This window comes from Carassius auratus, chromosome 50 (assembly GCF_003368295.1).
Source record: "Carassius auratus strain Wakin chromosome 50, ASM336829v1, whole genome shotgun sequence".
NCBI lineage: Eukaryota > Metazoa > Chordata > Actinopteri > Cypriniformes > Cyprinidae > Carassius > Carassius auratus.
In genome coordinates this window covers 13,777,385-13,795,642 of record NC_039292.1, presented here as the reverse complement: position 1 = coordinate 13,795,642, position 18,258 = coordinate 13,777,385, and the positions used below count along the sequence as shown (strand labels likewise).

Here is an 18,258-nt window from a genome sequence, read left to right as displayed (position 1 = left end):
TTTGATATTGTGCGCAAACACAGGCGATCGACACATGCCCTAGAAAGTTTCATCCTTGCCCAGTCTTTGTGCTATTTCTCTTTCCTTTTATGCTTCTTTTTTGAACAAATGGAGGAGCAAGTGTCGCCAATAAATACATTGCGCAAAAAAAATACATACAGTATGTGCATACTATGCTGATCGCACACAATGTACACAAACTTCGGTGTATGCATAAAAAAGTATCTTTTAAGAAAGTGTGGAGCATTATGTTGAACAAGATAGTGACCAGTAATGAAGAGAGCAGAATGCTATCTGGATAAAATAGTGCTGTTTATGCACAAACCAACGTTGAAAATCCATAAATTTGTGATGTAACAGAAAGCAAGTGATATTTTCAGTGTTTCTTTAGTTTCATTATATTTGAGGAGGATTCCATGAAATGTCAACACTTTGTTTGAAGAGCCACTTTTTGATTTATAAGTGGTTCTCAAAGAAGTTTGTCTACACTCACATAAAATAGTTTCGTTTATTTTCTCACAGTGATGACACAAAGAATTGCATTTTTGAGCCATTTAAGATATATAAGAAAAACAATTTCTTAATGTGAAGAACGTGAAAGACCTAAAGAACCTTTACCACTTTAAAGAAACTTTTGTGCATTCGAACGGTTCCATGGATGTTTAAATTATAATATAAATTAGTATATATCTACATACAGGGTACTGTCGAGATGACAACAGTAGATACACAAACCACATATTGTGTGAAGGTTTAATAATGGCAGTGGTAACTAACTATATTCAACTAACATAAACCAATTATTAAACTCAAGCAAATATTTCTGATATGGGTATATACAGATTTGATTAGCTGTACTGAAACAATGATACATTTTGTGTCTTAATAATAGTGTTAAACACTGGTTTGATGTTTATTACACACTGTAAGATTAAAAATGAATGCACGTAGCTGTGTTGACTGAGGATAAAGTGCTTGGCATTGCTGCATCATTCAATAAAAGGATAGTGTCTAAAAACAGCAACTTGTTTAGAATAATTCACAAAACATCTGTTGTGAATGGTGTAGAATAAATGCAAACTTTATCATTCATTCGCTCAGGCACATCATTTAAAAACAAAATTTAGCCATGCATTTCTACTGCTCCGATCTTTAGGACGGCTGTGCAAAGTTCTTGAAGGTGCAGGAAAATTGTGACGTCACGAATTTCTCCCAAATTCAAATCCGGGAGAATCGAATTGGTTTAGAACCTTTTCCATTTTAGCAACTGTTGTGAAATCTTGGTCAGGAGACCTTAGACTTGGATGGTAAAAAAGGTGGTATCACGATACCATTAATCTAATTTGGTGCATTACCATAATTTCATACATTTTCAGTCAAATTTAGCAGTATTAAACATTAAAATATGTTTAGTGTGCAAATGTATCAGTTAGCCAGCATACTTGACCATGTTTATGTAGTGATGTAAATGGAGGATGAAAGATTTGAGGCGGCGCAAATCGCAAGTGTATTTATTTTGTCTACTTTTTCATCTGCTTCAGTTCCTGCAGGGTTTAGCTCAAACTGTCACACCTGAACCAACTCTTTGGGTTCGCCCCGTCGACTGTCATCAAGTTCGTCTTTGTTTCCTGTTGAGCTGGCATGCTGTTTCCTGTTAATGTCTGGCGATCACAGTATCTGAAATGCTATGCGAGCTGTTGTTGAATATGATCTTCCATCTCGCTCCACAGGCATCTTGCTCACGCTGTGTTTCTTATTGGAATGGCGCGCACACATTTACACACACCACTTCAAGCTTTCACACCTCACCCACTGGGATTTGCTGCAGAACGAATGTGTGTGTCCTGCAGATGTGCAATCACTCATCTCTCTAGCCTCTCACCATCTGCCTTTGTTTTTCTGTGCATGGTAGGACATCAAGTCCACTGGGTCACCTATATTAGTACATGTGAATTTAAGGGTGATAAAACTTTCCTGATATATCATAATGATGAAAAATCCTCACTGGAAGAATTAACTTCTTGAAAAGATAACCTTAGTTAATATAATCATTAATTATAATGTCAAAAGTGGTATTTTAATAAAACTTCTGTTCACAAAATGAAAAATATTTAGTACGTCTGTCAAGGTCAGTAAGCCTTTAAATATAAGATCATTTAAACTTTTCATGTCGTCAGTGATAGTTCATATTGCAGAATATCATGTGGTGCAACTCCCCAAAACTTGATGATATTTATGGATGAACAATTAATGATCTCCATATTAAAACTTTTAACATTGAAAAATATCTTTAAAAACTTTTTGGAAAATAATGAGTAAGATGTGTGCACTCAGATGTATTCAAGGTGTAAAAAAAACTTGGTTACACTACATGACTTTTTTAATTTCATTAAAAAAAAGTATTAATTAATTAATTACTTTATTTATATATATATATATATATATATATATATATATATAATGGGAATATAATTATGTTTTAAATAGTGTACAACTTTTTCAAAGCCATATGAAAATCAACAGAAATGTCATTTTCGAACTTCCAGATGCTCTAAAATTGGTCGTCTTCCACTCAAAAAGGAAGAATAAAATGTACCATCAATAGTTAACTCGGCAAAAGTGGGAGGAATTCGCCAGAAAGTAGCAAATTATGCTCAATTAGAAGATGAAAGTTGGAGCTTGGCAAGGACCAGAGCTCGGCTGTTGCTACCCCCTTTGTATTTTGCTGCTTTTGGAGCTGAATTCAGCTTTGTCTCGCTTATTATGCAACTGGGCGTTTCTTGCTGAAATGTTTGTGTGTGTTCGCCAAACTGAGGTAATGTACAGGTGGTGACGCATTTGCTCTAAAACAATATCAATATATCCTTTCACCTTAAGCCTGCCCTCAACATTACGTTCTCTTTCACACTCTAGACTCACCTCGGTCAGCCAAAGCTCCAATTTTATCGCCGTTTCCTCGCCCAGTTGAGGCAAAGGACAGGAGGGCATTCATGATTTAAAGCAGCAAAGCAAAAAGTCAGACAAACTTTTGTGGAAAAATGTTTCCTATTATATTTCCTTGAATTTAACTATTGTAAATCCTGATTATAACAGAAAAGCTAATCATTTTTAGCCTGAACATTCAGCAAATATTTTAGGTTGCTTTTTTTTAACATAAATATACAGTCAATGGTCCAACTATGATGTCAGTTGTGTCAGTGAAATCACTAACAAAAAATGACAGCACACGAGATCCTACTTTTTAATAGTTAGTCTGGATCAGTGTAGATGAGTTTGTTCCTTTATTTGAACAGATTTAGAAAAATTTTAGCTTTTTATCACTTGATCACCAGTGGATCCTCTGCAGCGAATGGGTGCCGTCAAAATGAGAGTCAAAATTCATGTTTATCCTGTTCTGTTCCAATGAAGGAACAAACTCATCTACATATCGGATGTCCTGAGGGTGAGTACTTTATTTTCTGCAGATCTAATCTTTAAATAATTTTTGCTGAAACTAAATATGCAGTATTAGTTGAGCAGTTGTTCATGAAGTGTTGATGTTAAAAACTTTTTTAAGGAATTTATTTGGAGAGAAAGCAAGTGCAAACAGAATTGGGCACTATGGAAGCCAGATGCAAACCTTCATTTCCCATATAAGCATCAAAGCTCAACATTTGTATGTTTGTTATTACATATAAATGTTGAAACAAGAAATCTGAATGATGCCCGAAATTGTGCAGCCTAAGAAAGGTGTGCAGTATTTTTTAATCAATCCGACTCAGATGATATACATGATAAAAATCCCATAAACTTACTTTAGAACCCGAATCACACATACTGTAGAAGGGCTGGTTCAGATTCACAAACTCTTTTCTCCAATCTCAAAAATTTCTTACAAGCTTCTCAAATATTTTCTAAAAAATGACTTGTATTTGACTTCTGTTTGATTGCATGGTGGTTCTTAGATAACTTTAATAACTCTCACAAAAGTTCCATCTAAGAAAAATCTTAAAAAGATTAAAATTCCTAATTTTTTTTTTACTCTTTTTTGTTTTTAAAAAGAGAGAAAAATAAATTATAGTAATAAAAACTTTATTCTTAATTTAGAAAATGACACAGGTACAGGTAAACTAATCTTGTTGATCATTATAATAGCATAAGGTTTTTGTTAAGATACGAATCAAAACAACTCACCTGTCGAGTAAAACACAAGCGAGATCAGCATCTCTTTCTAATTGAACTCTTCTTGGGTCGTTTGGTTGGCCCGTATGCTTATGTTTACGGGAGCTGTCCTTGTCGACAGAACCAGCGGCAGACGGTAAACAGTAATTATGTTCAATAAATAAGTAACACAATCCACCATAAAAAGTGCAAGAAGTAGTAAATAAGAACTGCTTGAAGCAAGCTAGTGGTTTGCTGGACGCTAGACACTACTTATGCATTTGTCCACGACACTGTTGTCATGTGGTTTCTACATCAGTAAAGGCGGTAACAAAGGGTAACTAATGTCATTGACAGGCGACTGCACTGCCCTGTGTCACTGTTTAAAATGGGAATTTTCTCATGATTTACAAGTAGTTAAAAACATTAGAAATATTGTTAGTAATGAGCTGCCAAAATATATAATACTAGCCTAGTGGTTTTTGGATATTTTACTGCAAATATCTTACAAATTGTACTTTTAAGAAGAGTTTAATTCTTAAGAATGTTTCATGAATCCGAGCCAAGATATTATACACTTGAATGTGGACTGTTTTTGATTTTGGCCAATAGAAAAACACCTAGCTGCCATCAAGTACTGTACACCCTAGCAACCGCAAAGCACTACCCTTGAAACCACCCAAAACACCCTTGCATTGTGGTGGTGATATTTGCACGGACAAGCACCACATTTACTTTGGAAGTTTATTTAGGAGACCGCATGATGTGAACAATAAAATTCCTTTCCAACCTGCACGAGTTTCTTTCTTCTGTTGAGCACAAAAGAAAATATTTTGAAAAATGTTGGTAGCCAAAGAGTTTTTGGTACCCATTGACTTCCGTAGTATTTTTTTCCAATCTGTGGAAGTTTTAACAGTCAACTGTACCAACATTCTTCAAAACATCTTCAGCAACAGATAGAAACTCATACAGGTTTGGATCATCTTGAGGGTGAGTAAACAATGACAGAGTTAAAATTTTTGGGTGAACTTTCGTTTTATTCCTAGTCATAAAAAGATACACCATGTACAAAAAGATCTCAGATCTCTTTAGATGGTTAACATCTAAAACTTCATCATTCTTGACTTCGTGTATCTATGTAACTCGTTTCCATTATCGTACCAGATCAGCACAGGAATCAATGTTTCTATTGAAAAAGAGCCAGTGTTGCCATAAGGATGAGGTAAGCTCTCGAGGGACGTTCTTGGTGCTCTGTTATTTTGAACAAACACACACACTCAACTCTTTCTCTAGCCGTATGTCTTTCTGATTAGAGCATGGCTCTATTTTTAGTTTAGGCTCCTGTGGTCATCACATCTGGCGCCAGTCGCCTACTTGAACAGCACACATATATACGCCACAGATTCACAAGGGTCAAAAAGATGACCTTTCAGTCTCCACCCTGTAACCTCGACATACACATACACCACTTTGTGGTATGAAGAAATGAGTAGCATTTGTCCTACATATGGCCCGCTGTAAACTTGGCTACAGTTCCTGTGTGTTCTCATAGACCTCAAATTATATGTGTTATGTCAATTCTGAGAAACAAGCTGAAGAAATGAAGAAATGTCAGCGGGCCGACCAGTGCCAAATACTTTCAGCATGACATGAACTACTTCTCCTCTTCTCTCAGCTACTGTCTCCCTCTTTTTTCATCCCTTTCTTGCTTGGTTTACCCACACCCACTTTTCTTTCCTTGGATCTACCTACCATCCAAATTTCCCTTAAAAAAAAAAAAAGTTCAGTGCACTTAATTAAATTGAGGAATACTTTTCCACTCTAGCATACAGAATCAAAGGGGACCAAAAAATAGCCTTATTTATAGTCATAATTTAATTTTTCCACCCACAAAGGGCTGTGGATTTTGCTACTGTACCTTAAAGACTTCTATGGTAATGACTTGGTATGATTGGTTAACCTCCAAGCGGCAGAATATTTTGTTCAGGGCCGGCCAAGTTTATGATTTATGGAATTCTTGTAGCTCAAACAGTAGAGCACTGTTTTATAAAAAATAAAAAAAATCGAAATATTCCCCAAATATATCATGAACTATCTTGATTCTCAAATAGTAAATGCATTTTGCACCTTTATAGATTATGTTGGTTGATCTATAATGGGTGATGGGCAAAGTAGCCTAATAGTGTAATCTATTAACTTTGCATAAAAATCCGTCTTTTTACTTGAGTACCAGATATGGGTGCTGTACCATAAAATATTTTAATACGAATGACTTTTATATTTATTATGAATTTAATAAAAACACTGTACGTTACTAATTAGCCTGTAACACTTGTAAACTTGTTGACAGACTAACCACTCTTGCTAGTGACTGAGAACCGGAGAACCAAGTAGAGTACATTGGTGCCGTGACCCGGATAGGAGTGAGGTTTAGGAGGGTGAGTGTAACAGAGGCCAGCTAAGGACACTAGCAGCTGATACAGAGGCGAATCCCGCTCAAAGTAGGTTGAGTAGAACTGTAGGGGACAATATATATCACTTTGTAAATACATGAATATGTATCACTAAGTAAATGTGTTGTTTGTTGTGAAAAACTCTTACACAATGTTAGGGTTTTGTTGATGTTCACAGAATGTTGCTATGAAGTTGCTAAGGTGTTCAGAGTCATTTTAGACCATTATTATGTGGTTTCTACGCTCTAAAAATAAATTAAGGGAGCCTTTTATCTTAACTTAAATAAATGAATGGTTACAAGTTTTAACTTTTTTTTTTTAAATGTATTAATATAATTACAACTTTTTAAGTTTCAAACATTATTTTATATTTATATATACATATATTATTCATTACACCAACTTAACATTGTGCAGTTTGAAATTTCTGCTTTATTTATTATTTTTTTCTTTTTTATGTTGTATTAATTTAATTAAATTAATCTTGACAGTTTTGAAAATCGGGCAGTGGATTTCTAATTCCTAGCATGTTTTGCATATGACTGGATAATAAATGTTGGAATATTTTGTGTATTGTGTGGTTGCTAATGTGCTGAAGTTTAGGTCTTGTGGTTATGTTATGGCTGTGTGAATGTATGCACTACGTACATAAACCATATGGGCAATGACTGGGTGAATGCAGGTGGCAAGTAATATGCTTTTTATTCATTAAATTTTCCTGCTTTTGATTTTTTTAAAACTGAAATAGATTTCTGATTAGCTGGTTCTAGAGTCACAGCTGAATTAGTTGGAACTTGTTTTTGTCCTACAACTTTGGTTTGTTAGTTTAACATAACTTCATTATAAGATTGATGCAAACTGTTACATTAAAGAAAATATGCTGGGTGTTGAATTGTCAATCCAATGGTAGGAAAAATTCCTTGTTATAGAATTAATATGCTGGTCAGGGAGCATGATTACATATGGTGATTTCTTTCAGGTAATGTTCTAGTACTAAATTAACATTTTAAATAGACAGTCCTGGTTCTAATCTCTTCCAAAAGTTCCAAAGGTTTTGGTGGCTCTTCAAAAATGCAATGAATTCCAGGAAAAGTTTGCAGAACACAGGACATACACATACACAAACAAGTGACGCAACCCGGCACTCATTTCCTGATGGAGGCCCAAAATCCTTCCATTCCATCCTTGGCTAAATTTGGATTTCAGCAGAGCTTGAAGCCCCTGTGTAAAGATTGTGGGCTTTGTCATAATTACAAGCATTAATACTACCTTGCTTTTATCACTCTCTCTCTCTCTCTCTCTAAGGCTCTGTTTCTCTTTCCATCTCCCCCTTTCCTTCCCACATGAAGCCCATCCTCCCAGTTGTGTAACCCTCTCTGGAGACCTCCATCCTGGTTTACATGTGGCCAGATGACATCATAGTTCTCCATAGGGGGTTAAGATTGCTTTCTTTTGCTGTCTTTTAAGGGGGAAGGGTAGCGGAACAGAGACATTTGTCCATATTAATAGATCAAGCCTGATTTCTCAATCACCCCTTCTTCTTGAGTAAGGAAAGAATTGATAACATGGGAATAGTTAATGCACGAAATGTGGTAAAATCTAAATATAATACAGAGGTGTGGATTGATGCATGTTCGCCATACCAGAACCGTCGGTGGAAATTAAAATCATTTTGCAGGTCTTGATCAAATTCAACAAAGCATATGTTCAAAACATCAACCGCACAATGCGATAGAAGAAAAACGTGGCTTAAAAGCCTTTAATGGCTGCTCTAAATGAAATTTGCAGCAATAGTACTAATATTTATTAAATATTTCATAACTGACTCCAAATGCTGTTTTATTGCAAGGTTCTCCATTGAATTCTCTATTTGTTTTTCCTTCCATATTTGAACTTCTGCCATTACAGCATTAATGTTAAGCTTAGGAAAAGAAAGGAGTGTGGCAGTTGGTCAGTAATCTTCTCGGGACGCCTTGTCTTTTCCAGAAGTCAGAGTGACTTAAGAAGAACAAATGTCTTGCTTAATCCCATCATCATCCACTTATGAATAACATAAGATTATTTTTAACTTTTGGCTGTAAACACATCCTTGCTAAACATCTGAAAATTCAAATCGAATGCAACTGCCCTCCAAAAGAGTGTCAAAACCAGTTTAAACCGGGTCCTCCTTGGGCTGTCGGTAACACAGCTGAAACATGGCAGACCTTGATTAATGAACTTGACCTTTGACATGCACACTGGTTTTCAGCCTAGTACTGAGTGACGGCGTCCTGTTGAGCCCTTACACTTGGAAGCCTTGAATCTCTTCAGAACTGAGGGAGATCTAGTTCATAGTCTCTTCAGCATTAAAAGAGCTTAACAGGGTTGGAACTACATGAAAACTCTTAAGAGGCAAGCAGCGCTGTTTGATCACCTCAGAGCTCGGCTTGTTTTAGGAGATTTGGAGATATTGATACACACATTGAGTCAAAGCAATATCACAAACCAAAAGCCATATCCTCTTGTAAGAGGATATGTAGCTTTACAATAAAACTATTGTTAAGAAGAAGTTTGAAGAGGAAAAAGTGTTTTAGAGCACATTTAATACAGGAACGTTTCCCCTCAAGCAATCTGAGAATTGTGTTTCTCAAGAACACAATAGTTCATGGATCACCCTTTGTAGGGTTTGTAGGGTTCGAATCTGCAACTGATTTGATCACTTAATTATACCATTTCCTAAATGCATCTATGGTTCCATGTAAAATCCATGTAAAAAATGGTTCTTTTAAGAATGGTTTACTGAAACTTTCTTTTGGGAACAAAAAATAGTTCTTCTATTCAATCAGTTCAAGAAAAAAAAAAACTTTTGGAAACGTCATTCTTAAGAGTGTAAATTCACCAGATTTGTGGCATTTAAAGCCCCTTTCACACTGCATCTCGGACCCGGCAAATCGCCGGAACATTGCCAGGTCGCTTTCTGTGTGAAATCAAACACGTCCCGGGATTGATTCCGGCATTGAACCCGGGACAGGGACCTAGTAACATTGCCAGGTTCAATCCTGGGACGAGCGCTGTGTGAACAAAAGCCAGAACCAATGCCCTGTCGTAGTGATGATGCACGTTATCGCGTGACTGTTTAACCAGCTGTTTTGAAGGAAGATAAACGTTCGCGACAAAAAAATATATGCAAACTGTAATGAAGCAGAGATCAGTTAGTTCCTCACTTTCCACGCTGACGCTGAGATCATTCATCAGCTTAACTGAAAGTTAATGTGCCTAACGTTTTCGACTCGTACATTACACGTCACGCCCTGATGTCACGATGAAACTCCTACATGTAGAAGCATTGTGGGCTGCTGTCTAACAGCTGGGATATGTCCGAGTTGACACTTAAAATTAAAATAGCAAGCATGCTGTGGCCATGTGTGTCTGATTAAAGCATGTCAACAGGTGGCTGGAACAAAGGAATGCAATTTAGTGATATTAAAAGTAGAGCAGCACATCTGGGGCTGAATGATTTGTGGAGGAAAAAAAACTTGAGTTGCAATTTTTCTAACGAAAAATTGTGATTTAAAATGCAAAAACAAAAAAACATCCAGGTTTGCTGTGCTTGTTTGTATGACTGCACAATTTGTCCAACATATTTGGATTTTATATCAATTATGACTTAATTAGAATGTTTTTAATCTAATTGATTACACAGTGTGGTGATTACTGTGAGAATACCCCCAAAAGATCAGTCATTATGGTGTTAAATGATAAAATATCAAGTACACATTATAAAGATTAGCTCTAGAAATATTTAATTGATTCAACATAACATTTATTACACATAAATGTTTAGGCTACAATTGCCTAACACAAACTTTGAAACGCAAACGAAGAAAGTTTGAGAAATATCTCAGTATATTTTGTTCATACAATGGAAGTCTTAACCAAATCAGCTTGGTTACCAACAAGTCTTTTTTTTCTTCTAGTAACTAACATACTTCATTATTTTCTTTTATGTTCCAATAAAATGTTCGTTTAGCTCAATTGGTAGAGCAAGGTTGGGGGTTTGATTCCCTGGGAACACATGATAGGTAAAAATTGATAGCCTGAATAGAAGTCGCTTTGGATAAAAGCGTCTGCTAAATGCCTAAATGTAATTTTAATTTAATTTAAAAGAAAGTAAGTGATACATGTTTGTTTTGGCTGTTTTGGTCAGAGATGCACTACTTGTTCTGCTGTGGTTTTAATATTTTCTTGGCAAAATTGATCAAAAACAGACAATATCGGAGCCTAAATATATCTAATATGATAAATAATATAATATCATAATATTAACTTCATATTTACTGAACTGTTGTTGCAATTTATAGACTATATCACACAGTGATTTGTTGCCTACATCACGTTTGTGAGCTGTCAACTGTATGAAATGTAAGATGATGTACAGGTCTGGGGTGGGCCAAGTGCCTTTATTGTGTATAAAATATTAGTATAATATATAGATATTTTTCCATAACTAATTAAATGAACGCACTAAAATGTATATGGCTTATTATTAATAATAATAATAATAATAATAATAATAATAATAATAATAATAAAGTAGTAGTAGTAGTAAATAAAAATATACTTAATAACAAAGTTTAAACAAAATATTATAATATTTCACTGTAAAAACAATTAAGTGTATAAGTTCATCGTTTTTACTGTAAAATTGCAATACTAATATTTAAAATATTTACTTAATATTTAAATTTTAAACAAATGTTAAATCAACTTTTATTTTATTGTAAAAATTGCAGGCAGCCCTTAAAGCTTCTCTTTATTTATTTATTTATTTATTTATTTTTAAAGGGACAGTGCACAATAATTAACATGGGGAAATTGTGCGAGATTTAGCCATTCAGGCAAAGTTTCATCTGCAGTCTCTGGTATATTGATGATAAAATCCAAAAGTACATAAAGAACAGACATTCAAACAAAGTTACAAACATAAAAAAGCGTACGTATAAAAAACAAAATCAAGCAAGAAACCACTATTTCAAATTATGAAGACACAAGCGTTTCTCATTACAAGTTTGGGGAAGTTGGTTGGTTCATGTTACGTTCCCAAACTCAGAGCAGATGCCGAGATGGTGCTTCACTCTGAAATGTGCAGTGCATATATTTATTTAAGAAAATTGCAACCTTTTCAATTCAATAATCGCACTAAGCCATATCACAATTTCTATTTTATTATGATTAATCATTCAGCCCAGCATTAACGACACATTTATAGCAGTACGGCATGTATCTGCTGTTTTGTTGGTGGTAAAACGATATAACAGCGCATGAATAGCATGTAATGTTTATGCGCACGTGTCGTGTTTCTTACTTTCCATGACTTCATCATGACTTCACTTATGGCTTGTATACATAAGACATCTAAAAGCTTAATCATGCAGTGAAGTTCTCGCTCCTTCGCCCCATATAGTGAGTGTAAATGAGAGATGCCCTATTGGGATTTGTTTATATTATATGTATGTCAAACTCCAGCGAAATTTCACACTGTTGTATCACAGACAGGGGGTCTGAACTTACTTAGGCTGATGCACACATGGAGTGTTGAGTGAATTGAGCTGGCGTTGTGCTCGACTGGAGGCTACCTCACACCTCAGGCATGACAGCTGGGGCCCCGTAAGCATTACATCATGGACTGATGAATGCGCGTATCGCATGTCACTGGTGCTCTGACAACAAGCGCTATCAACGCTAACCCCATCCTACTCCACGTACGCATTTACCAACCCGATCTCACGGCAATTCGTACATTTTTCACAAGGTGGCTTATTCGTACGAATTTGTACGACCACACTCGTACAAATGCATAAGTTTGTTGCCAAATCGTACGTATATTACGATTTGCACAATTCGTATGAATTTGTACAAATGACCTACACCTAACCCCACCCCTAAACCTAACCGTCACTGGGGTCGTATAAAATCGTACGAGTGAGGTAGCGTTGGCATTTACACAAATATTTATCTTGCACGCATGCACCATCCTCTATTAGATCTTAAAAATGATGTATAAATAGATTCAATATATTGTGCAGTTATATATATCCGACAAGGAGATAATGCAATATAACTAAGCAATCTAATAATCTAAACAAACAATTAAAACAGTTAAATGTATTTGTTATTAACTTAATATAATGATTGAATTGTTTAAAGTTGAACTTGAAAATCCTGCAGATACACTGTATATACTTATGCATTTATCGGGAATTGAACCCATGACTTTAGTTTTGCAGGTGTGATACAATATGATTTGTACTACAGGGGCATTTTAGGCCATTTACACCTGCTATTAAGATGCATTTTTATCGATCCGATCACAAATGGATGACGCCAAACATGGATGTTAAAGGGGGTCTGAAACATTTTGAACTTGTCCACTTTCGACCCCTTTCAGAGGTTGTTCAAATCACATTCGACTGCATTGCTTTCATAGTGTAAATGTTCATGTGGTCGAATGCATTTAAACAGCCACAAGAGAGCACCTACCCTCTGCCTACTGACCTAATTCTTAAACATCACGGGACGTGCTTTTGAAGCACACTAGCCAGAAAGGATTTGAACTTTGCTGCCTGAAATGAAAAAAAAAAATATTAAAGCACTATGTTCTCTTGCCATTCACAAACACACAGTGTTTTGTGGCTATCAGAGCAGAAACACAAAGCAAAGCTTCTACTCTCTATATCATTTTCCATTGTCTCCTTTCACATTCATAAGTAAAATGTGCAAGCTTTTCTTGCAATATTAGGTCAAAAGTTCAGACATGGCCCGTACACACACCCACCCATAGACCTTCCCCTCAAAGAAATCTTGAAAGTGGTTGATAATGCAAAGTTCATTCACAAAAGAAATGCATATAATAGACGCAGAATTTAAGTTTCCAATTTATTGATTTATACAACATCTGAATATTTGCAAAAATGTAATGCATTTTATGTTAGTGTAAAACGCACGCATTCAGGAAGCGAGAAGATCGAATGTGTCTCTGTGTACGCATATAAAATGTCTACTTGCAGTTCGTTTCTTGTCTGAAACAGTTGAGAGGCTTATATTTTTTCATTTTCAGAAAAACATTAAGTGGGCCTCTAAGGTGGCTGCATATTTGCTCGGTGAGTAAGGAATGTGGTTGCATGCCTTACTCACAAGCCAGATTCAGCTCGCACACAGTAAGAGCAAGCGAGAGAGAGAGAGAGATGGGGGGAGACAGAGTGAAAGTAAGCAAGAGAGGAGAGAGACAGGGCAGACTATGCTCACGGCAAATGAGCTCATTCACTCTTAGGTCACTCAAAGAGAGAGAGAGAGAGAGAGAGAGAGAGAAGGCGGGGAAAGACTTGAACGGAGGCTTTACAACAGCGAGCTCTACTTTCAGTTGTTGCCACACAGAATGAGATCAAGGAAGGATCCGTGGCGCTCCTGAGGAAAGACCACGCAATTCTTCTGCCCTCGTTTCTGTGAGGAGGATGCAGTTGTTGCTTTCCTGTGGAGTTTCCCCGCTCAGTGTTTTTTAGGAGCTTAATTTATTTGTGTTTTCTGGTACCCAGCAACTTTCGGACATTTAGTTCTTGGACTGCGGTTCGGACCGGTTGGTGCGGATGCCCCTAGACTTGGTCATATCCCCTCCAGAGAACTGCTTCTGGTCGGGGATCCAGCAAACAGACATGAGGCTCAAAATCAGAGTCCGCAAGATGAGAAAAGAACGCAAACTAAGAGGTGTGTAGCATCTGTTGTCACCTGGGCCGATGGTGCTTTCCCATCTGTACCTGTCAGACACGTGTTGGTTTGAAGTTATGCGATATGTTTCATCCTCTTGCTCTGTCTTTACTTTTGTCCCAACTGGCTTATATTAGTATTTTTTTAACCATTAATTTATATTTATGACTCAAGCATTGACCTATCATTGCTATAGAGCTTCTGTGATTATCTCCTATAATAGTAGAAAATGAAATGGATGTGCATATTAAGATTTGGTTTGAGTATATTTATTGATGCACTTTCTTTGTGTGTGTTCATGGTTCATAACGTTACGCACACATGCAAGTGTATGTTAGAGTTGCACATGCATTCTACTGATGTCACCAAGTACAAGTTAAACAGTTGGACTTTGCCAAGCAATTGACTTTTATATTCCAGTGACGTCTATTTTTTCGTAATGGCTTTAGGGCAGAAGTGCAATAATGGTAACAGTTAATGATTTGATGATAAAGGGTCCCGGGGTTTAACACTTCTAATCTGTCAAGCATGACAACAAAGCGCCGGGAGTGATGAGGTAGCCACCAACCCCCTGCTGTTTTTTGTGTTCCTCATTGTGCAGCATGCATGTGTGCAATGATGTCATTGGGCCTTATTGAGATGCTAATGTGTGTGTGTGTGTGTGTGTGTGTGTGTGTGTGTGTGCGCGCAGAGATGGGGACAGATGGGGGCTGCTCCTCAATGGCGTCATCTCTTCTGCATCTGGAGACTTGTGTGTGTGTGTGTGTGTGTGTGCATGTTGATGTGCATTAGTTTCATTCAGTGGCCCATCAATGCTGCTGGATATAGAGCCTTGAATGGAAGCTATAGAGCTCAGCTGAAAAGATGAAAAACTGAGGGGCTACTAAAGATGGAGGTCAGGTGCCACAGGAAAATGAACTGATATCAAAGGCTGGAGTTAATGAACTGTGCACTCCGTGTTATTAAACACAAATGCGGCTTGATAGCTCATGGCCATATCTGAAAAATGTAACCTTGTTACCTCGTCTGCTTTGTTGCACGATAGGGGCTGCGGTAAAATTTAGGTAAGTATCGCACAAGTCTGTGGCGTGTAGGCTCTGCTCGAGCTATCCACCCTGCAATTCCACATAAATTCTTCCATGATGCTACGGTTCCTCTGTACGAGAAAGGTTATTGCACTTTTCTGAGGAACTGAGGTCTGAGGCACGTCAGAGAAGTTGGATGGTGAATGGAGGTTATGTAAGCTTTCGGGAGAGAGAGAGAGAGAGAGAAAGAAAAAACATAGAGGAAGTGTGCGAATGGCACATTGCCTTTTCGTCCAGCGTGAGATTGACCCTGGCACACTTCTCTTTCTGAAAACACATGCACTCATATGCCTTGTGGTTTTGAGCAACGTCACCACTGCCGTCTTACGTGACTGGAGTCTTTAAAAGTGACAAATGTTACCTAAGTCAGACGTGATTGTAGTTGTTAGTGTGCGTCTGTGCATATTTATTCTATTTAGTCCTAAATGCTCACATCTAGTGAGAATATGAATTTCTTTTAAATGTGTATTTGAAACACCTTTTAACTTGACTGATTACGGTGCAAATAATTGTGCATATTTTTGCGGCAGAAGTCAAAGTAGGCGTTCTTTGATTCAACATTAGCAAGATGTTAAGAGAGATACGGAAGCTTAAGGTTTCCTTGTAATCCTAACTGTCACCACCACCGCCCAGTTAGAAATGATAGCCGATGACCTCACTCAAGTATTTCCTCTCTTGGCTTTTCAACAATGTGGTGCTGTACTTGTTCCTGTTTGTGTTGCTGTGGTCCAATGACACATTTTTTTTTTTCAGAGAAGCTGTAGAAAGCACCCCTGTAGATCTTCGAAGCAGGACAATATTCCAGATCCTTGAGGAGATGAAAGATCACTTCCAAAGGAGACCTTGTCCACTTGCCTTTTAAGCTGTAGTCTTGCTTTCACAGATCCCAAACGCCCTCTGAAATCCTTGACCTTTGAGTTGAAGGAAGAGGGATGGGAGGTCAGCCTTGCTTCCCTGTTTTGGCAAAAGTAATGCATTTGACAAATGTGCGAAAGGAAGTCTGTTTTAACAAGCTTTAACCAGGCAAAATGTGAAGTCTTACTTGAGCATTGCTGACAGTGTTGACATAATGACTAACCCTTTTCAGGCAGTTATGTCACTAGGCCGGTGAAGGGAGTTATAGCTGGGGGATGGGGGAACAGACATCCAGGATCTAATGGTTGTATCAATGTGTTTGAATGTATTTGTGTGTGTGTGTGTGGTTTGGGGGGAAGGGTGTATTTGAACCAGTATGGGGGTTGTAGAACATTTGGTCGGCAGTTATTCATCTACTGCTGGTTTCGAGAGCGGATGGAGGGGGCACCAGGGGCCCGTCGGTTCTGCTTGAGTGACATGCAAATCACCTCACAGTCTTCTGTGCTGAGAGATGATGTCATTGTACAGGCCATTGCCATTAATAGCAGGAAACAGGACCAGGCACCCCCAAACAAACAAAAAAGACTTGTTTAGATGGTGATTTGCACATGGATGAGAGGGACAGGTGTTCCTCGTTGTCAGTTAGGGCAAGGCAGGTGGCTTTTAAAGTTCACGGTTAATTGATGTATGATTTGACACCCTTTATATAGACTCTGGATGATGTCATGCAATAACGTTGAACGTGGCTTATGGTTGTCTTTGTTGTAAACCTTCTTATCACCTCACTCTTTATTTGCCATGACTCATTGCGTTGACTTGTTTGTTTCAACTCCTCCCACCCAGATCTGCTTAACACAGTCACTTTGGTTCGTACTATTGCACTGTTTCTTGGCTGGGATGATATTATTTCATGGCTCCCTGGTTGACTGCTGTATGTGCATGCTCCCAGGGTTACCTTGTCCCAGATTCTCATGGAGCTCATCTATGATTAAGGTCTAAACGCATCTGCCGAGGCTCACGCTTTCTGGCAGCATTGCACCGCTCAGTGAAGACTTGACTTTCTTCCTCTGCAATTCCATTCCACTTTTCCATCTTTCCTTGTTCCACTAATGAATTCTAGTTCAGCTGCCTATAGATGCACATGTGAATGCATTTGAAGTTTTTTTTTACCGTGCATTTGTATGCACGTTGCTTTCAAGACACCCAACTCCCTTGAGCTATGAATCAAGGGCTTGGTCTGCACCTGTGACCACCCTCATTCTCTAAGCCTGACGCAATTGATCAGTTGAGGATATTAGCTCATTCAGGAAAAGGAGCTCCAGCAGACGAATGCCAAAACTGGAGCCACCGCCTCTTAGACAGAATCCTTCTGTAGGCCAACTGGCCTTTGCTTGACTGTTGTGTTTGTACATGCACTGACCTAGATTGGCATAATCTTGTTCAGAACATCTGAATCCTCTCTTGCATGAGTTTGACAAATGATGTGTGACAACAGCATATCCTTTGTTAGTATGAAAGGTTTGACTTGAAATATGCCTCTTATTATTATAGCTTGGTGCCTCGTTGTTAACTCTTTGTCCTGCTTGAGAGATTTTGAGTTGCATCCTTTACATAATGACTTATGTTACAACAATGATGTTAACAGTCGCCAAATCTGGCACTCTTGTTGGTCTTATCCAGTGTTGGTCATCTTACTTGAAAAAAGTAATTTGTTACAGTTACAAATTACTACTCCCAAAATGTAATTGAGTTAGTAACTCAGTTACCACATTGTAAAAGTAATTAGTTACTCAGTAAAGTAACTGTGACGTTATTTTTTATGTTCTATAATGCTATTACGTCCTATAACGTCTTTAATATATAAGATGTTTATATTAAACGGACTGAAGAATAAAAACACTATAAGTATTTTAGAAAATGTTATATTTATTTGAACTCAATAGATTGCAGCCTGCAATATGATATGCATAGAAATAAAAACATAT

General features: G+C 37.3%; 1 protein-coding gene across 5 annotated transcripts in view; it reads left to right on the top strand.

The window, feature by feature from the left end:
• Positions 1 to 18,258, top strand: part of LOC113067095 (dual specificity protein phosphatase 8-like) — a 45,068-nt gene that overhangs the window by 21,667 nt on the left and 5,143 nt on the right. The window contains exon 1 of one of the 5 annotated variants that reach the window (XM_026239349.1): positions 13,701 to 14,333. The exons of the other annotated variants lie outside the window; for them this stretch is intronic. Within the exon in view, the coding sequence (XP_026095134.1) occupies positions 14,216 to 14,333 (118 nt within the window). The 5' untranslated portion in view covers positions 13,701 to 14,215. Of the gene's footprint in view, positions 1 to 13,700; positions 14,334 to 18,258 lie in introns of those variants that run through there. 5 annotated transcript variants of the gene reach the window in all.